The 22,571-nt window shown below is 40.0% G+C and overlaps 1 protein-coding gene across 1 annotated transcript in view; it reads left to right on the top strand.

The window, feature by feature from the left end:
- The window catches only part of LOC126263242 (zwei Ig domain protein zig-8-like), a 253,264-nt gene extending 235,164 nt beyond the window's left edge, over positions 1-18,100 (top strand). Inside the window, exon 7 of the mRNA XM_049960327.1 lies at positions 16,997-18,100. Coding sequence (XP_049816284.1) covers positions 16,997-17,133 — 137 coding nt within the window. The 3' untranslated portion in view covers positions 17,134-18,100. The remainder of the gene's footprint in view (positions 1-16,996) is intronic.
- The last annotated feature ends 4,471 nt before the right edge of the window (positions 18,101-22,571 follow it).

Genomic DNA, 22,571 nt, shown 5'->3' on the forward strand with positions numbered 1-22,571 from the left:
AGCCATTTGAACCATTTTGAACACACACACACAAATGCCCGAGGAAGGACTCGAACCGCTGGACGGAGGGGCAGCACAATCCGTGACATCGTGCCTCTAACTGCAGGGCTACTCCGCGAAATGTAAGAAGAGCAGCTTCAGTTCGAAGAAGAAAAATGAAGAAAACGAGTATTAACTTGTGGACAGAAATGTGAAGAGCAATCTATAACCAGGAGTGCTCCAAGGAACACGTGAAGACATGTGGCTTGCGTTAGAGCAAACTAAAAATGCCAAATTACCTGGGAAAGACGTAAGTACTAGACAATTAACTGCCTGTAATTGCGATGTTGTCTCTATAACCAGCAACTGAGCTGACAGCTGATGGTTGGACAGACATCTACAGAGCTACAGATAGTCTGCGAAACCAGATGTTGGTCACTGATGCGTCGTCTATACGGTTGATGTTAACCGCTTCAGCATCAGCTAAGTCCGGAATTCGTGCATTGAAGTGCATTGAAACTGATAGCCGTACGATAAATTGCATCATAAGGACGGCTGTAGGTGTTTCAGTTCCTCGCAAACACTGATAAATGGTGATAATATGAGTTAACGTTATCAACTAACATGTGCTTTGAGTGATACTTGTTGTTGTTGTTGTGGTCCTCAGTCATGAGACTGGTTTGATGCAGCTCTCCATGCTACTCTATCCTGTGCAAGCTTCTTCATCTCCCAGTACCTACTGCAACTTACATCCTTCTGAATCTGCTTAGTGTATTCATCTCTTGGTCTCCCTCTACGATTTTTACCCTCCACGCTGCCCTCCAATGCTAAATTTGTGATCCCTTGATGCCTCAAAACATGTCCTACCAACCGATCCCTTCTTCTAGTCAAGTTGTGCCACAAATTTCTCTTCTCACCAATCCTATTCAATACCTCCTCATTAGTTACGTGATCTACCCACCTTATCTTCAGCATTCTTTTGTAGCACCACATTTCGAAAGCTTCTATTCTCTTCTTGTCCAAACTGGTTATCGTCCATGTTTCACTTCCATACATGGCTACACTCCATACAAATACTTTCAGAAACGACTTCCTGACACTTAAATCTATACTCGATGTTAACAAATTCCTCTTCTTCAGAAACGATTTCCTTGCCATTGCCAGTCTACATTTTATATCCTCTCTACTTCGACCATCATCAGTTATTTTACTCCCTAAATAGCAAAACTCCTTTACTACTTTAAGTGTCTCATTTCCTAATCTAATCCCCTCAGCATCACCCGATTTAATTTGACTACATTCCATTATCCTCGTTTTGCTTTTGTTGATGTTCATCTTATATCCTCCTTTCAAGACACTGTCCATTCTGTTCATCTGCTCTTCCAAGTCCTTTGCTGTCTCTGACAGAATTACAATGTCATCAGCGAACCTCAAAGTTTTTACTTCTTCTCCATGAATCTTAATACTTACTCCGAATTATTCTTTTGTTTCCTTTACTGCTTGCTCAATATACAGATTGAATAACATCGGGGAGAGGCTACAACCCTCTCTCACTCCTTTCCCAACCACTGCTTCCCTTTCATGCCCCTCGGCTCTTATAACTGCCATCTGGTTTCTGTACAAATTGTAAATAGCCTTTCGCTCCTTGTATTTTACCCCTGCCACCTTCAGAATTTGAAAGAGAGTATTCCAGTTAACGTTGTCAAAAGCTTCCTCTAAGTCTACAAATACTAGAAACGTAGGTTTGCCTTTTCTTAATCTTTCTTCTAAGATAAGTCGTAAGGTTAGTATTGCCTCACGTGCTCCAACATTTCTACGGAATCCAAACTGATCTTCCCCGAGGTCCGCTTCTACCAGTTTTTCCATTCGTCTGTAAAGAATTCGCGTTAGTATTTTGCAGCTGTGACGTATTAAACTTATAGTTCGGTAATTTTCACATCTGTCAACACCTGCTTTCTTTGGAATTGGAATTATTATATTCTTCTTGAAGTCTGTGGGTATTTCGCCTGTCTCATACATCTTGCTCACCAGATGGTAGAGTTTTGTCATGAATGGCTCTCCCAAGGCCATCAGCAGTTCTAATGGTATGTTGTCTACTCCCGGGGCCTTGTTTCGACTCAGGTCTCTCAGTGCCCTGTCAAACTCTTCACGCAGTATCTTATCTCCCATTTCATCTTCATCTACATCTTCTTCCATTTCCATAATATTGTCCTCAAGTACATCGCCCTTGTATAAACCCTCTATATACTCCTTCCACCTTTCTTCCTTCCCTTCTTTGCTTAGAACTGGGTTGCTATCTGAGCTCTTGATATTCATACAAGTGGTTCTCTTCTCTGAAAAGGTCTCTTTAATTTTCCTGTAGGCAGTATCTATCTTACCCCTAGTGAGACAAGCCTCTACATCCTTACATTTGTCCTCTAGCCGTCCCTGCTTAGCCATTTTGCACTTCCTGTCGATCTCATTTTTGAGACGTTTGTATTCCTTTTTGCCTGCTTCATTTACTGCATTTTTATATTTTCTCCTTTCATCAATTAAATTCAATATTTCTTCTGTTACCCAAGGATTTCTATTAGCCCTCGTCTTTTTACCTACTTGATCCTCTACTGCCTTCACTACTTCATCCCTCAGAGCTACCCATTCTTCTTCTACTGTATTTCTTTCCTCCATTCCTGTCAATTGTTCCCTTATGCTCTCCCTGAAACTCTCTACATCCTCTGGTTCTTTCAGTTTATCCAGGTCCCATCTCCTTAAATTCCCACCTTTTTGCAGTTTCTTCAGTTTCAATCTGCAGTTCATAACCAATGGATTGTGGTCAGAATCCACATCTGCCCCTGGAAATATCTTACAATTTAAAACCTGGTTCCTAAATCTCTGTCTTACCATTATATAATCTATCTGATACCTTTTAGTATCTCCAGGATTCTTCCAGGTATACAACCTTCTTTTATGATTCTTGAACCAAGTGTTAGCTATGATTAAGTTATGCTCTGTGCAAAATTCTACAAGGCGGCTTCCTCTTTCATTTCTTCCCGCCAATCCATATTCACCTACTATGTTTCCTTCTCTCCCTTTTCCTGCTGACGAATTCCAGTCACCCATGACTATTAAATTTTCGTCTCCCTTCACTACCTGAATAATTTCTTTTATCTCGTCATACATTTCATCAATTTCTTCATCATCTGCAGAGCTAGTTGGCATATAAACCTGTACTACTGTAGTAGGCATGGGCTTTGTGTCTATTGGCCACAATAATGCGTTCACTATGCTGTTTGTAGTAGCTAACCCGCACTCCTATTTTTTTATTCATTATTAAACCTACTCCTGCATTACCCCTATTTGATTTTGTATTTATAACCCTGTAATCACCTGACCAAAAGTCTTGTTCCTCCTGCCACCGAACTTCACTAATTCCCACTATATCTAACTTTAATTACCATTTCCCTTTTTAAATTTTCTAACCTACCTGCTCGATTAAGGGATCTGACATTCCACCCTCCGATCCTTAGAATGCCAGTTTTCTTTCTCCTGATAACGACGTCCTCTTGAATAATCCCCGCCCGGAGATCCGAATGGGGGACTATTTTACCTCCGGAATATTTTACCCAAGAGGACGCCATCATAATTTAATCATACAGTAAAGCTGCATGTCCTCGGGAAAAATTACGGCTGTAGTTTCCCCTTGCTTTCAGCCGTTCAACTTAAGTTTATTAATTTATTTTGATGTTGAACGAACCCAACGACAGATCTTATCGCTTTGTGAATTTAATGTTCAGAGCAGAGCACGACATTATTGACTACCAGTTACCATCAGAAAACTACCATTTTTTTTTTTTTTTTTTTTTTTTTGCATTTCCGGAAGCTTGTATTGATAGTTAACCTATTACTGGCCAAAACTCTATCGGATCATTTTTTGCAAACTTTTATACATAAATACGTTACATTGAGTGATTAATTGAATAAAAGTTGTTTAGAAAATTTTCAGTTTATTAGAACAAAAACTACAGACCGTCCCATTTTTGGGACATTGGCCAAATGCGGTATCCAAATTCGCAAACCTATTCTCCATGCATAATATTGTAAGAAACAACACAAACAATAAATAAAGAATGTTTTAATATTATTGTATGTCTATTCAGTATGAAATGGAGCAAAACGCTTGTCGTGTACACCAACATTGCACTTATCACAAATTTTTGTTGTTTTTTTCTTGCAGTAAGCACATCTCTTCTGTGTTTTACTCTCTTCTGTGTTTTACTTGGCACAATGAAATGATTTCCTGGATCTAATCGTACATCTGTGCTCACACGTCCTCCCATCAATTTTCTTTCTTGTGGTCCTCTGCGTTTTGGTATTGATCCTGTTTTCTTTGATAGGTAAAACATCACTATTCTCTGTCGGACATCCAAAAGTGAGAGCTTCTCTCTAAAGTACGGCTACAACTTGTATAACAGACTCATTGTTCAATACATTTTGGTCAATGTCTTCTTCATCTGTTATTACATCTACATCGGGTGGAATAATCGCGAATTCTACGTCATCATCTTCATCGTCACTCTCTTGATGGTTTGCTAGTTCTGCTAGAATTTCTTCAAGTGTAAGTCCACGCGGCATGTTTTTATCCTGTTGGAATCTTAAAATTCGAATAGAACATGAAAAAAAGCAGATATAAAGAACGTAAAATGCAATTCTTCTCTGTATAATACTTGTATACAAGAATATGGCACATCAACAATAAGTGATAATGTAACATGCCATTGTCCCATTATTGGGACGCATAAAATATATCGATATTGCACTTACTTGAAAAAAATCTGGTGTGTACTTAATCTTACATGGACGTCCATATGTTCATAACAAACACGCCCAGACAACTAAATCACAGCTCATTGTCGTCCAGGAACTACCAGCGGACATACAGTGCTGCCAAGTGTGAGAACAAAAAATCGGCAAGTTTATAGTTTTCCTGACGTGAAGTAATTAGAAAAAAGTTATTTATTTTACAATTACAGGCATTATAGCAGTTAGTTGAACCTACAGGTGCAACAATAAAGGCTAAAAGCTCCATTGCTTACGTAAAAATAAGTAAAATATACGCGTCCCAAAAAAGGTACAATGACCAGTAATGGGTTAAAATAAAATCTATCATCACTCTAATATAAAGCAGGTCCAGCCATTGTTCTCAAAAAATGAATTCCAACACTGGCTAGCTTGCGTAAAAGTGTTGCAAGTCCACGTCACGCTAACCCATATAAATAGCACAATTCCACAAACATTTCGCCATAGAATTTCCCTAGTTTTCAGTGCCAAAGCTTGAAGTATTTACAGGTGCCAGATAACGTCCTTACAAATATTTCAGACACTTTTATGGTCGTGACTCAGCCCTCACTCATCGATAAGCACATACGCTTTCTCTCAAGACTCTCTCTCTCATATTTTCATTAGGTAACTTTAAAGGAAGATATGAGATGAACATCAACATAATCAAAACGAGGATGATGTAATGTAGTCGAATTAAATCGGGTGATGCTGCGGGATGTGACGTCTTTGATGGCATTCGTGACGTCTTATACAAAAAATTACTACATATATATTTTATATATTTTTATATTTAATTTATTAGCATGCTTGTTTCTCTCAGGGATATTATCTTTTCTTATCATTTTTACTTACGTGCATAAGTAAATATGAATCGGGTTCTTGAAGGGCCTCAGTTATTCATGTACCAACTTTAGATTTTGAACGTGGTGACTAAAATATAGTTGCCGTTAACTGAATTGAATGTAATTTTGTTAATTTCTAGTTATTGATTGCAAAGCAAGGCTTGAGAGAATTTCTATTGTTGCCGTGGAGCGGCCAAGATAAAACTTACCGAACTCATGGAATCTGTATAGTTTAAAAACATGAAATTCAACGTAAATTAATTATCTGCTGCAATTTAAAAAGGTTCTTATAACGAAGTCTCTCGCATTTACAGTTACTGTTAAAACTGAAAAATAAATTAATACCTCGGCGCGTAATGGCCGACCAGAGGCTGCATCGGAAGATGAGCTTCTCGCAGCGCAGTTTACTGAAAAAATCCTTATTAAAAATAACTAGCCACTGAGAGCATTTGAGGTGACAACTATTACAAAGAAATTCATTTTGTAATAATAATAACAAGTTTATTTTAGCGATAAATACGAATAACTTACATAAAATATGTGTAGCCGCTCAATGGCTGCCTTCCGTAACACGAATCAAAACAGTGTGTGTCTCATAAAATACGTCCTTCCTCATCGGCCGTACAATCGCGTCTCTTTCGATACTTTTTTATTTTCGTAGACATTAAATAAAGATGCTACTCTTAAATTATCGCTGTATACCAGTTGTTTCAAGAAAATTAACTGTATCTTTAATACTAATTATATTCATAAAACAAATGTCAATATTTATGTGACGTACCGTGACTTGTGCTCCCTAGTGAGGGTGAACGTAATGAAGTCCACTGGTTATGTACAGGCTCACTACGGTTTTATATTTCAGTTTATGTTTGGCCCACCTATTTCAATTCACTGTTCAATACTCTGTTCATTACACAATTATGGGTGTCATACGTAATTCACAATTACAGGTGAGTACGTCTATCAGTCCCATTTGTCTTTCTGTTTTTATTATGAATAGGAACAATCCGGTATCTTACAGACCCGAGGCACTTTGACTTACGCTACCCCATTCGGGTTACAGGCGTAAGGGGAAAAAAAACGGGCCAAAAAAAAAAACCGGAGCCTTGGGATTGTTGTTATTAAGGTTCATTTTGATTTACGTTGAATATGTAGCACCTGCACGCAAATTAACAGACAAATGTATACATATACCTTTACATTACAAAAAAATCATCATTAAAACATGAAATTACATAACGTACAACAGTCCTTTTTTTGTACAGATAGTTGTTTTATACTTTGTGTTTTTGACTGTTACAATTTTACAAGGTGTATCAGTTCATCGTCGACTACAACATTTTTGGATCTGATCGACGTAAACGTTTCCGACGGCGGTTTGTTGTTGGTCTGGGGGTGTGTCGCTGCTGGCGTAGACGATAGCGTATGTGACCGGTTGCAGCAACCGGCGCCGTTTCGTTGGCCCAAGCGGTGGCGTAGGCGCGAACAGCTGCCGGTCGTTGGGCGTGGCGCGGCGTCCGCTGCCCGGACAGGACAACCGCCGATCGCTCGCCGCGTCGCGCAACATGTAAACATTTCACCGAGTATCAGTTGATCAACATAATAAAGTAAATATACCTGCTATAAGTGTTGGAAGAAAATTCATTAGTTTCCCAAACACTCCACAGTCACTCTTGTTCACTGTTTACGGAATGCATTGCAAGAATGTACGAACGAACGAGTTCCAGGTCTTTAAATAAGTTCTGGTACGAACTCACACATTTGACACTGATTTAACGTAGCTGTAGTTTTAAGCTAAGTGATCACTTGATCGCAGTACGTACTGTCACCATGGTGAGTGTTCAGTTGAGTACGTCGCAGTGACACTTTTCGCTTCATATCACTTGGCCTGCGTCGCTTCTAGCGTGCATCTGCCGGTCCGGAAACCACAGTTCGCTGTGCGCTACCTATAGCGTATTTTCACAGTCTACTGCTACGGCTCCGTTTATCATAAGTCTCACTACTCTGCCGAAACATTTATCCACACTGTGAATGTCTATCAAGTTTCGCATCTAAATTGTTTTCTGGGAAAGGCACACCATTTGAGCTATTAATTTTTATTCTTTTGTTCACTATACTTTCAGGACAGTCTTCCACTGTTCAACACAGTCACACATGTTGTGTTCTTGCATAGTTAACTGTTCACACTTTTACGTGGTTGCAGTTCGTAGTTCACTTTATCCATCTTTTCACTATTTGAGCTTTCGGATAGTCACTTTTAAATTGGAACATGGTTTATTGCATTTTACTAGAATTACGTAATAAATTTGCTTTCCATTTTACATGTTAATATTATGTATATACTTAGATATGGTACAATTAGAGTTCCTTCTAAGTCTGTTTATCACTTAGTATTCAGTGATTGACCTATTTGTCACCTATTTTTTAAAGTGTTGTCCAGTTGGTCATACTGGACCCGTGAGTTCAGTAGGTTTTATGGCATGTGTATTATTTATTCATTCAACACTGATTCAGAAACTTTTGTCATTGTTGCGTTTGCAGCTGCCTTGCTTACGCGCGGGTGTACCTGCAAGCGCCTTCAAGCTGGAATCAGTGTGGAAGTTAAGAGATATTATTCTGTATGAAATTTTTTTTTACTTCACGAATTCTCGCGTTTACACAGCGATTCGTTGTTAATTTGCGCGTCCGACGACCATGCACAATGCTTCTTCCCTTTTCAAGGTTTATCCTGTGCAGAGCGTCCTTATGCAGATTAATTTGCTTATCTCTATTCTGCAACAGCACTTGTTTAAGTGCAGTATTCTCCTTCTGTCAAAACTCACTCATACATACACTTTGCAACTACTCTATATCTAACAAGCACAAGTATAAAATCAAATAAACATTCAATAAATCTTACTAACTAGGCATACAACTTACATCTACTTTTAAACACTACACACTTTACACTTAAACCCTTAAGCATCCGTAGATATAAACGGTTTTATTATTTGCCACCGCAGCATTCTCTGAATTTCTCAACCACGGTTTGTCTTTTCGACCACGGCATTGAATAGGAGGCAGGGCAGAAAGTTTGGTGAGGTTTTACTTGCATGTCGAACTCATACTCTTTTATTATCCCCGGTTTTTCTTAAAACACTTGTACAAATTGGTTCAGCACTTGACTCAAATCAGTTTGCTGTGACAGACTCAGGTACGAAGATTCGGCTACTTTTGATCCATTATGTTGCTTAATAATAGCATCTTCCCGTTCCCAACAGCGTTCCGGTTCGCTGCTGTCTTGATTTACAGCCGCGTGGGATTAGCCGAGCGGTCTAAGGCGCTGCAGTCATGGTCTGTGAGACGGATCCCGGCGGAGGTTCGAGTCCTCCCTCGGGCATGGGTGTGTGTGTTTGTCCTTAGGATAATTTGGGTTAAGTAGTGTGTAAGCTTAAGGACTGATGACCTTAGCAGTTAAGTCCCATAAGATTTCACATACATTTGAACATTTGAACACATCTTGATTTACAACACAGTTGTTGTGATTCAACGCGTCAGGATCCCGTAAAGTTACCCGGACGTTCCGGCAGTAGTTCACATACGCGTCCGGTGTCCTCCTTAGTGCCAGATCAATTTGTCGGTTTAGATAGGTTAAGGTGCAACTGGCTCGGGAGAGGTCAATTGTTGCCTTCAATTCCCTAAGCGCGTCAAGGCCCAGGATGCAAGGTACTGTGAGATTTTTGACCACCAGGAATGAGCACAGTATGGCTTCGTTTTCTAGGGCAATCTCTGCCTGCACGTGATTCTTTATTAGCTGCACCCTGCCCCGTACGGAACCTACTATCCTACAGTTTTCTACTGGCAGGCTCGGTAACTTTTTCACACGACCCACGCACTTCATTAACTGCTCATCAATACAAGAAGCACTTGCCCCTGTATCCAATGTTATTATTACTTCGACCCCATTTATCTTTGCCACAAAGGCAGCCTGCACATGTTCTATTTCTTGTTGGTGCGCAGGTCGCGGATCAACTGTCAGTTCATCTTTCATCTCGCATCCGTCATTGTAGCGGAGCATATTCACCCCCACATTCTGTCTGCCCCCCCCCCCCCCCCTCTTTCATCTTGCCGACGGTCTGGGAAGGGCCTACAGAGGTCGGCCAGAGTTTGACGGCCTGTCGCACCCTGCCGACACGTGATCAGACACATCGGTTACTCGAACATTACCAGTCACAATTGGTGCACTGCGGTGCGTACACGTGAGTCTGATTGTTCGGAGGCTGAGTTGGAGGTGGTGGCATCGGGATGATAATGATGTGTTTAACAGGAACATGACCTGACGGCATGTTCTGATGTGCCTGCCAATTTGCTCGCCCTGCCCGTTGCCACTGCTCATTGTTAGTTCTCATATTTTTATTGCTGAAGTTGGAGTTTCTTCTCCCTTCACCTCGTCTCTTTCGATTGTAGTTTCCTCCACCTCTTTTTGGTGAAGACGGGTTTGACTGGCTATGCTGGTACGTATTGTATCCCGTGCTGTGCCAGTGATCATCCACAGTGGGCACACTATACATAGGGTTTCCTTTCTTAGAGAAGTTTTCCCATTGCGAATATTCGTCACTCTTCGAATACCCGTTCTTACGAGGGTTATTATTGGTTTGGTTTTTTCCTTTACCGTTCGCTTGTCCGTTGCTCCTGAACAGACCTGGATCAGTATCTGGCAAGAAATTTACTTTCGAATTCAGACAACGACGGACACTGCTCCGCGATTTCAATCGCCCACTGTGCCGCGTCGCCTGTGATGAAAGAGATCACAAACTGAAACTTTTGGTGCTCAGTCCATGATGCCGGGAGTACATTCCGGAAACTTTTTATAAATATTACCGGATGGACATTCTTTTTCTCACCATTAAACGTCTGGAACTGCCTGTGTTTTAATAGTGATTCTTCGTGCTTTTCTTGCGCTAAAGTTGGTACCGCTACCTGTCCGTTCGCGGTGACAACGCCTGAACAATTGACTGGCGAGTACGGTTGCAATTTCTCGCAGTCTCGTTTTCTCTACTGGGCATACATTTATCGGCACATTTCCGAAACGTATGTTGTTGTTGAATGGCCCGGGGATCGATAACTACTCAGCTCGCTCTAAGCTAGTTTCAGTGTGTGATATTCAGTCCTCGTTGTTGAATGGCCCGGGGATCGATAACTACTCAGCTCGCTCTAAGCTAGTTTCAGTGTGTGATATTCAGTCCTCGACTCGCTGTTCCAGCGAGTTGGAAACTACATCAACAGTTTTAACAATAACTTTCACTTGTTTCTCCAACACACACTGAGGTTTGTCTAATTGACCCACGCACTCATCCAACTGCGTGACCTTTTGTGGAGTGTCTTTGTTCTGGTGTACGAAGTCAGCCACTTGCTATTTGACTACATCGATCTCCAGTGACAAATATGACACTAGCGCCCTGTCACGCTGATCAAACATTTCATTCATTTTTGCCACGAACTTCGCATCACGCTCCTGTTCCCTGCGTTCGCCTTCATGGCGTTCCTGTCTTTCCTTTTCCTCAAGGTCGAGACGTTCTCCCGCTAAAATGTCCTTAACTTGGTTAATTAATGCCTGCTCCCGTTGCTTGTCTCTCATGTCTAATTGTGCCATCAGCACCGTTAGAAAATCGGTCGTTGGTACAGGTACATGTACAACATTCGCTGTCGACGCAGTAGCATCCTCATTCCCTGTGCAGTATTCGAGTGGATTTCTTTGCTCAATTGAGCTTGATCCTGATCAGTGCCTAATATTTTGTCCGTTTCAGGTTGCTCAGCTTCCGGTTTTGGAAGTTGAGAACCCGTCATTGTGGGTGGGTTCCTCACTGGAAACTCTTGTATATTTTCGTCTGTGTCATAGCCTGACAGATCTTCCCCCTCTAACCGTTTGTCCTAGCGTGTCTTCACCATTTCGACTAGTATTAATCCTGACTCGTAAGACACGATTCCACACAAAAACTATTTTCCCCCCAAAATGTACTTCACAAAGCACATACAAAACACTGAAAGTGTAAAGCACTGAAGCTACCTACTACTATTACTACTGAAACTAACAGTTACACTTTCGCACTCGCAATATTTCCGTTGCATTGTGAAAAATTTTACTTCTGCTAAAACATTACTTTGGCAATCAACTTCTCTAGCATTTATTTGATTCACGCAGCTGATTGTGTGACCACAAATCCTGAACACAATCACTGTCTCAGAATTCTAACACTGACTTTCGTTCAGTAGTAGTAAATGAATGTTTCCCTATCCACTGACGTTAAAACAAATTGCATAAACACTTTTGACAAATTTTAACTCAAGAAGATAAACACAGTGAATGGCCCCCGGATCCATTCTTCCTTTAGATTCCTGCCCAGAAGCGCATGCATATACACCCGTACCTTTATTAGTTATTGTTGCTTGGTGTTGTCTTTATCACAGTCGAGACAATGGTACGCATCTAGTCAGCTTCATGTCCATTTATCTTCACTGGTTGAATCTCGTACAAGTTTTTTATTTGGTAGTACATGGAAATAGATTACATATATGGCATTAATTTCACATACATATATTTATGTACATAAAAAATTTTCTCTTAAATATAGTTGTCTAGACGGACCAACAAATCTCAGTCGTTTTCTGTGTACTTAATATTGGTACATAAAATTTCGGGCCCTCACGTTGTTGGACCCCATTTGTGACATCTTTGGTGGCATTCGTGACGTTGTATACAAAAACTTATTACATATATAATTCATATATTTTTATTTTTAATACATCAGCATGCTTCTTTCTCTCAGGGACATTGTCTTTTCTTACCACTTTTACTTACGTGCATAAGTAAATTTGAAACGGGTTCTTGAAGGGCCTCAGTTATTCATGTACCAACTTTAGATTTTGAACGTCATGACTAAAATATAGTTGCCGTTAACTGAACTGAATGTAATTTTGTTAATTTCTAGTTATTGATTGCAAAGCAAGGCTTGGGAGAATTTCGATTGTTGCTGTGGAGCGGCCAAGATAAAACTTACCGAACTCATGGAATCTGTATAGTTTAAAAACATGAACTTCAAAGTAAGTTAATTATCTGTTGCAATTAAAAAAGGTTCTTATAACGAAATCTCTCGCATTTACAGTTACTGTTAACACTGAAAAATAAATTAATACTTCGGCGCGTAATGGCCGACCAGAGGCTGGATCGGAAGATGAGCTTTTCGCAGCGCAAATTACTTAAAAAATGCTTATTAAAAACAATTAGAAACTGCGAGCATTTGAGGTGACAACTACTACAAGTAAATTCATTTTGCAATAATAATAACAAGTTTATTTTAGCGATAAATACGAATAACTTAAATAAAATTGTGTAGCCGCTCAATGGGTGCCTTCCGTATCACGAAACAAAACAGTGTGTGTCTCATAAAATACGTCCTTCCTCCTCGGCTGTACAATCGCCTCTCTTTCGATCCCTTTTTATTTTCATAGACATTGAATAGAGATGCTACTCTTAAATTATCGCTGCATACCAGTTGTTTCAAGAACATTAACTGTATCTTTAATACTAATTATATTCATAAAATAAGGTTTACAACCGATAAAAGTGTCAATATTTATGTGACGTACCGTCACAGGGAATTAGATTAGGAAATGAGAGGCTTAAAGTACTAAATGAGTTTTGCTATTTGGGGAGCAAAATAACTGATGATGGTCGAACTAGAGATGATATAAAATGTAGACCGTCAATGGCAAGGAAAGCGTATCTGAAGAAGAGAAATTTGTTAACATCGAGTATAGATTTAAGTGTCAGGAAGTTGTTTCTGGGAGTATTTGTATGGAGTGTAGCCATGTATGGAAGTGAAATGTGGACGATAAATAGTTTAGACAACAAGAAAATAGAAGCTTTCGAAATATGGTGCTACAGAAGAATGCTGAAGATTAGATGGGTGTATCACATAACTAATGAGGAGGTAGTGAACAGAACTGGAGAGAAGAGAAATTTGTGGCACAACTTGATTAGGAGAAGGGACCGGTTGGTGGGGCATATTCTGCGGCATCAAGTGATCACCAATTTAGTATTGGTTGGCAGCGTGCAGGATAAAAATCGTAGAGGGAGACCAAGAGATGAATACACTAAACAGATTCAGAAGGGTGTAGGTTGCAGTAGGTACTGGGAGATGAAGAAACTTGCACAGGATAGAGTAGCAGGGAGAGTTGCATCAAACCAGTCTCAGGAGTGAAGACCACATCAACAACAACATATTTTAGTTTCCTCCAAATGCTACCGTAGTAAAAATCTAATGAAAATTTCTCTGGAAATTAAAATGAAACGAAAAGCGATTAGTGCTTTTAATGAACAACAAGTATCACTGTCGTTAGCATTTAGCACCAGTTCAGAATTGGCAAGAATGGAGTATGGAACAGCCCACGGTATTCATCTTGAGGAAAAGACGGGAACATATATGAGACACAATATGCAAAAATCAAGAGGTACAAGATCTACTGAATAAATAGCCGGCCAGACTTTTCTACGACAAGCTGACTGACGTCTAAAGGGCTAACGGTTTCGATCATGGAATGCTCTCCCTACCAGGCAGCAACTCTAAGAAAATTACTTGATCAACTGAATGAGTACAGACTGGTTATTACAGATATTGAAGAGGTAAGATCATTCCGAGAAGGAGTGATAGAAAAGGATTGTGTGATACCTTACAGCTAACGGAAAAGATCATACGTTACGCACAACTATTCCTGTAAATAAGTGAACCAGAATTATTACGTATTTCGGAACGACATCATTCTGATTATACATACCCAGAATCCGAGGGAAATTCTTCGCTGTTGGCTCATATGTGTTCATGCCCCACCTGAAGAGAAGATATGTTTAGAGAAGGAAGCTGTTTATAGTGTGATAGATGAAAAATACAATGAGTGTCTGAGAGGAGACTGTAAGATAATTTGTCAAGATGAACGCTAAAATAGGAAAAGATTACTATGCTTACTGATTTGGCAAATACAATCTAGATGATAGGAGTGGCCGAGCGGTTCTAGTCGCTACAGTGTGGAACCGCGCGACCGCTACGGTCGCAGGCTCCAATCCTGCCTCGGGCATGGATGTGTGTGATGTCCTTAGGTTAGTTAGGTTTAAGTAGTTCTAAGTTCTAGGGGAGTGATGACCTTAGAAGTTAAGTCCCATAGTGCTCAGAGCCATTTGAACCATTTTTTTTTTCTAGATGATAACTCAAATGAAAACGGAATCAGTTATTTTACAATTTGCTTCCTCGAGATTTGTATGCAGTACCTCACATAACTAAACAGGTGTATGTAAAATGACATGTAGATCTCCAGATGGTAATACCTAACCAAATTTACCATGTGCTAATAGATTCAGAACATCTACGCAATTTAATGGATCTTGAAAGACACAGATGCTCCAATATTGGCTCTGACCGCAACCAGGCAATGTCAAGAATCAGAAATCGAATATCCAGTGCAGGGAGGGTGTGGGTATATCATCGTTGAAAGTTCCATGTTGATAAGCTCAAGGAGTACTAGTCTGCTCAAAGAATTTCTGACTTTTACAAAGGGAATTTAGTACATTTTGTTCACAAAAATCAACAATTAATGCTGATTCGTTCAGGAAAATTATTTCATTCATCTGCATATATATACAGGGTGATTCAGCTAACTCCTACCGATCTGTTTTATGCAACTCGCACTACATCGTATCAGGAACAATATCCAGACAGGCGACAGACACGTAATAGATATGTTCCCTCTCAGAACTTTGCGTGCCTGTTAGCAGTTGGAATCATACTGTAAAATATACAAGTGAGGACTTGCCATGGGTTACATGGTATTTGAAGGACAACATTTACCCACCAGACTGTCTATATACATTTTTTTAAAAAATATTGACGCTACAGGTTTTGGGCGTTGCCAATTCTCAAGTGTGTCTCTTGTAGCAACGGTCAAAACCGATAGTGTGCATGACAAAACATTTTATACATTCTGATGCAAAAATGTCATTCTACAAATTTATTGAGACTGCGGGGCACAAGCGTAAGAAAATGGTAGCTACATCGTTTGTCTGGATCAAAATATGCCTTCCTCCTTCCAGGCTTATATAAGTGCCTCCAATCTTTCTTTGTATAATTAACAGTGCAATCATACTGGTTATGAACGTCCCTGTAAGATTATTCCACGTATAGCACTTAATGGTAAGTAAACGGTTCAAAAACATTGCCTAATAATGAGTGGTTCACCATTGGAAACAACGTTAGTAGCAGGAGGTATCAAAATGGCATGCATGGAAGTATCAAATTTCGGGAGTATAAACCAATGAAAAGATTTAAAAATGTTTCGCCTTGTTAATGTGCTAAAGTAGCTCCATCAACAAAATCTGTGAATAGGTCTAATTGCCTAAAACCACATCGGCAGGAACAGCTGAATGGCTCTGAATACTAATCTCTTTACAGCGTCATTACCGGGAAGTTGTTACTTTCACGCTTCTCATTCCGATATCTTCGGTTAATTTAGTTGTTTCTGTTGGTGAAACCACTTTATAAGACAAAGTTTCTGAACCATTTACAAAATATGAAATATGTAAACGGAATAAACTGAGAGGGACATCCAAAACCTGCGTAACTACACGCACTACAGTGACTCAGCTGATTTGTATATAATTTGTATTAAGTGGGACTTACGTGCCTTATAAATCTTCATGGAATGAGAAGACATTGGAGTGTGGTATCTCAAAGCCGTCTTGGAATGTTATGTTGAAAACCTGTGTGCGATATTTCCTATTTCTCACTGTCAGGAAAGTAAATGTGCTTTGGAACTGATTTGTTATACCTCTTTCCACAATTTCCATCCCGGTAAAATCATTCTAACATTAAAATATAACTCAGGAAATCCGTGGTTCGCATGGAAATGTGGATCTAATTAGCTTCGTGGGGCAGATGTCTCTCACTCCACCGATTTCCATAACCAGTCAGCTTAAAATTTTCTTGGTAGTGGAAGTATGTTAGTTATCATTTTCTGACCTATTTTGTTCAAATACATGTAAAATAAATAAAAGCAAAATAAATTTTAACCATGAAAGGGTTAAGTTAATTACGTGAATCATGTGATGGTGACATGACAGACGTCAGATATTTTAGATGTTGGACGTGTGCTGAAGTACAAATCTCGCAGTACTGCACTTGATAATGGCCAAATAGCTGCAACTGCAATATTTGAGTTGATGAATAAGTAATTTTACAGTCAAAGAGGCTTTGACATCCTCTAAAAATGTCTTGTACTCCTCAAAGACAGAGAGCTAATCTAAGGAAATGTGATTAATCTCACTGTTTCAGGAGAGAACCCCGCGGCGATGCAGCACGGGGGGCGGGCGCTGTCTTGGCTACGATGTCCCTCGGCGTGGCTGTTGCTGGCCAGTATAGCAGCCGCTCTGTGCGCCGGGCCTGCCGCCGTCCTAGGGGCCGATCCATAGCGGGCCACCGCCGTCTGAACATGTCTGCATTGTCTGAGATGACCCAGCGGAGGATGACGAATGTATGGCGGCAGACTGTCACTCGGGTGTGCAACCTACGTGCGAACGATTTCAGGGGAACTTTCTCTACGACTGCTGGAGACGAAGCGTTTTGTATGGGACTGATTGAAGATGGGGAGGTGGGAGGTTGTATAGTGGGGCGTTCAGACATCTTCAACTAATGCTACAAACATGTTGTAGTTATTTGCCTATTCATATCAATAACTGTGTCTCTGAATTGTTAACACGACGTTAAAGGTGGGCTAAACCGATGGAATCTTATCCTTATACTACTTGGTGGTTCTTGATTTGTGTAACAACACAAGAACATTACGTGGTGCTTTGCGGTTAAGGACGTCGGCACTAACCTCAAAAGACTTCTTACGTCAACAATGAGTGTGCTAACGGCCAACGTATACTATTGATTCCACCGAGTGCGAACGCCTATGTCCAGTGAATGAACATGAAACTGTATTCCGTAAATCCATAATACCTATTAATTCCTTTTTTTCTTATCTACCCTTAACCTGGAAGTGGCTCGTCATGAAATATACGTAAATTATTTTAATATTAAAATTATGGGACAGAGACGAAATCTGGACTTGTGCGAACTGAATCATGACACACTATTTTCTATAAACATTAAACAGATCGCAAATAAAAATGAAAAATCATTATTTTTATCTCCTAATTTCAAAGAGTAGTGTTTTACATATTGTATGCTCAGTATCTGATACTTACTACGTTCTACTTGTGTTTTCTGTGTCATTACTTCTTTTCCTAGCATGGTATTGTACCTGTAAAAATTTGTTGTGAATTACTTGTATGCTCAGTATAAGAGTTGTTATGAAATTGTTGTTGAAGGATTGATAGATTTAACAGATGTTTGTAAGTGTCGTGTGTATTACAATTCCGTTCCATCAAGTAGAGATTTTCCTTAAAGAAATTCATTTAATGGACATAAATACTATTCACTCAAAGTAGACAGATATTCACGTGTCGAAAATTCTAAAGATTTTACAAACAAACAAAGATATGTATGAATTCTTGCAGCAAAAGAAAAAGAAATTACTGCACTTCAAAGCTCGTAAACCATATGATTTTGAACCTCCTTGCTACTGAACTACAAAAAAACTATCATTCTCTTACTATTACTACGAAAGAGGAGAAATAGCCGCTATCTTTAACGAGATGACTGATGTGAAAAACTTACATGCTTGCAAACCAGGAAAATTTTCTACAATTTCGTTTACATAAATATCTGAAAACTTCATCATCATATAAGCATTACGATTCACGTGATTCCTCTCTGAGCTGCAAGCTGTGTTAACTAATATTTGGAAGGGACTTAGCTAGAAGTTCCATTCTGTTATCGTAACGGAACTGCAAATGCGTTTCTCTTTAAAATTTCATCTTCCTACACGTGTGTTAAACGTTCATGTTCTTCAACAATTTCATAGAGTTAGATGCTCCTTTTTTTCTTCGTTTTTCACGTGTTTAACATGTGAAAGTTAACTATTTTTAGAAATATTAAGAAGATAAATAATATTTTCAAGAAAAGGACTTTCTTGAACTTCTTAACTCAGATCAGAACGTAACAGCGTCACTAAAGAAGTTTTACTTGTTTATTCCGGAAAACCAGAGAAATCGACATGATACGATCTTATTTTAAAGTAAACATTGTTCTCTACGTTCAGAACATTATGTCACGTAAATTGAAATTAACTTGTAGTTTCTCTTGACAAAGTGAGGATGTGAAATATGTCGCTAAAATTGTCACGAAAATATTTAGATGAATTAACTTGTCCATTATATAACTTACATATTACCACTGAATACTTAAAATTAATTATTCCTCAGTTCTTTAATAAGAATCCAGTAACAGCCTGTTTTGAAATTCACTACGGCTAAATGGTTGGCAAACTGTGAAATACTTTATTCCTTCTCTTCTAGAGCTACTTAAAGAAGGGCTTGTCTTTACAGGTCTCTTGGTATGCAGTGGGTCTTCTACTAATCGTATTGAAGGTTAAGTTCATTGTCAACTAAGAGTGTAACTTTGGATATTTTTCATTTTCGTGACCTCCTGTCTGACTATAGTTGTTTTTTTCTAGTAAGTAGTACTCATTTATGCACTTCGCATCCGGTTTAGGTTTGAATATTTCACTCCTAAGATCATTTAAATGTTGTTAACTTCATATTTCAACCCAACTTCGTTTCATTGTGCTAGGGTGTCTAAAATGCATTATTTTTGCTGTTTCTCCTTTTCCAATTTAATAGCTTTCTTTGGCATTTCAGTGCATCTTAGCACTGATTTATTTCTAATCAGTTTAATGTTGTCGGTGTACAGATTACTTCCAGCACATACTTTTTTTAACAATAAATGGTGGTTTCTTTGCTTTATTTGTGTTTAATGCACTTCTGATGACCCTTCCTGTTCCCCTACAGCTCCATATATCTATATATAATTACTTTAAAGTAAGGTTTGGTAATTACTAATTTACTAAATTTTACAAAAAGTGAGTCGAAGGTCCTCGACTTGAAAGTGAGCCATTCTGTCATATAACTTTCTGCTGACGTCTCTCACCACGATGATTAAAGTCTTCTGGTATTTACACATAATAGATGTTTTTGAGGAAATCACACAAAGTTTGTTACTTGTAACGAAAATCGTGTCGAAATGCGTTCTTGGATTGGTGGTTTCCGTTATTATTCCCAGTCTTAATGAACGTTCATTTGCTTTTTCAAAGGCTCTGTCTATGTTTTGTTGCTGTTTGCGCCTCAGTTACTCATCCTGTAGCATTCTGGTGTTCTGAAACACAGCTGTATATCTCAATGTAACCTGACAAAGCAACAGAGCCACTCAGTTTCCTTTTGGTTCCTGTTATTGCCATTAAACGTGACTTCATTTCTTTCAATAAATTTTGCAACACATACCTTACAACCTGACGAGTCACTTTAATGTGACCACCTGTCGAAAGCCTGAAAGACCCCATTTCGCAGCGCATACCGCTGCAAGACTAGTTGGAAGAGTGTCAGTGGGGGTCTCTGAGGTACCGTGGAAATACTTCCACCTTTGGCCCGAAACCCTAAGACCACTCTTCTGGGCCGTTGCCGGCTCCGCTGAGTTCAAGGTTGACGCCACATTGTGCTAACATCAGGGGAAGTTGGTGAGCAGTGAAGAAGGGCCAGCTCACTAGGTGGTCGCCACGCACGTACACTGCGAGCAATGTGACACGTTGAACTCTCCTGTTTTTAGATGCCATTATGACGAGAAAAAGGAACTGCATGTAGAGTGGACATGGTACCCAACAGAAGCCTACTTGTGTTGATCCATTATGCCCTCTAGAATTATGTGTTCATCCAAGGAAAGCCATGAAAACATTCTCCAGACCATAACGCTCCATTCTCCTGCCTGCACCCTTCCGACGATTGTTACTGGGTGTTTGCTTTCAGACGATTCGCACCCTATACACCAATGAACGTCTGGTAGATAGAGCATAAAGAGCTAGTCCTCTGAAAAGGGCACCTGCCACTGCTCAGTGGACGTCCATTTAGGATACTGGCGTGCCGGTCTCAGCCCTCGTCACCGATAATCAGCGGTCGGTAGTAATGCTTCAAAAAGGCGCCTGCTGCAGAGGCTCGTAAGCGTTAATGTTCACTGAACGATCGCTGAGAAGCCACCGATGGTAGCCCTTTGGTTCATTTGAGCAGTCTGTTGCTCAACTGTTGCTCGTCTATTCGCTGGTACACATCTCCGCAGCCGTTTTTCATCTATGGATTGCGGTGAACCACAGTGGCCTCGGCACTGGTTTTCGATTACATTGTTTTGTAATGCGTCGTATACTTTACCTGTTACAGCCGTTTCGGAAATGCTTCAACCCTTGGCACGAAAGCCAGTGGTCATTTCTTTATGGACGTTAGATAAACTGCTCCGTTTCCGCATTACGACTTCCACCGTCGACTGTTCTGTTGTTCGCGTACACTATGCCGCCTCTCACCCCCTCTCCCCCACCCGCTCACCACTGACACGTTTTATAAACCCTCCACTGCTAGTGCTGCCACTTGGTATCTGTGACTGGTTATTGCACAGAGGCATCTAACATAAGCGATGGCCACATTAATGGGATATTAAGTTTTCTTCCTGCTCTAATATTCGTAGTTCATTACTGGAGTGTGTTGGAATGGTGATAATTCTGAGATCTACAAGAAATGTGATACTAAATGCGTATTAAAATTGCTTATAATTAGAGTGTGACTCTGCAGATGTTAATGAAATCTTTTTATTTTTAGGTGTTTATCTTCGACGCTCTCAACATTTGAGATGACACATAACGAATGCATTTTTCTTTCACTTATTTCCCCATTTTACATTATCTGACGGGTCTCTATGTTCAAAAGTCTCTGTCAGTCGTAGGTAGTGAATTCTTGGTTTCCGCACAATACTGCATTTCAAAAAGCATTCTTTGTGCGATGAGGTACATTCATAATAACCAATGTTACAGTTTCTAGAATGAAATTTTCACTCTACAGCGGAGTGTGCGCTGGTATGAAACTTCCTGGCAGATTAAAACTGTGTGCCGGACCGAGACTCGAACTCGGGACCGCGAAAGGCAAATGTCCCGAGTTCGAGTCTCGGTCCGGCACACAGTTTTAATCTGCCAGGAAGTTTCAATGTTACAGTTATTTACGGAATATAATGTTTGCTTTGTGAAGAGAAGAAAACAGACCTATATTGGCTTAACACATCAGATGAATTCGTAATTGCGAATAATGAGTACCATCAGCTGTAGAATGGAATTCCCCGGGCACGAACACGGGTTTCCCGGTTATCGCGAGCGGTCGCCTTACCATTTGGCATTCCGTACACGACTCACAGTCGGACCCAAACTTCCATATGTCGTCAACCACACGTCTGCGATCTGTACTCACACATCCACTATAATCCAGTGCCGATCAGACATTGTGCTTGAAAGTCGCTACTTTCAAGCAGAACATCTTATCTGCACGGGAATGCAGTGGGAGATGTAGGGAAGAACACAGTGAGCAGGCTAAAATGAATGTACGTTGCAGTAGTCGCGGAGTGCTGCAGAAATTCTCACACGATAAACCATTGTACAACGCTACATAACACGACTTCGAACAGAAGAGTACGACAAATATCACAGTATAAACTCCTCAGTTTCAAGATGACATAATGGCCTTGTTCTCAAAGGTAAGGCGCACTAGAGCACTGTAACGACGGTCTGTGATTGTGTGACCCAACATCTCATCCTGACACGTTGTCAATATTCCGTCAGCCAGCCGTGCTAACAATACATCGGTACTCTACCGAACAGTTAACGCCCACGTTTTATGCTGCAATAACCGGGCCGCATTGCTGTTACGTGACCACAAAAATT

This window comes from Schistocerca nitens, chromosome 6 (genome assembly GCF_023898315.1).
Source record: "Schistocerca nitens isolate TAMUIC-IGC-003100 chromosome 6, iqSchNite1.1, whole genome shotgun sequence".
Classification (NCBI taxonomy): Eukaryota; Metazoa; Arthropoda; class Insecta; order Orthoptera; family Acrididae; genus Schistocerca; species Schistocerca nitens.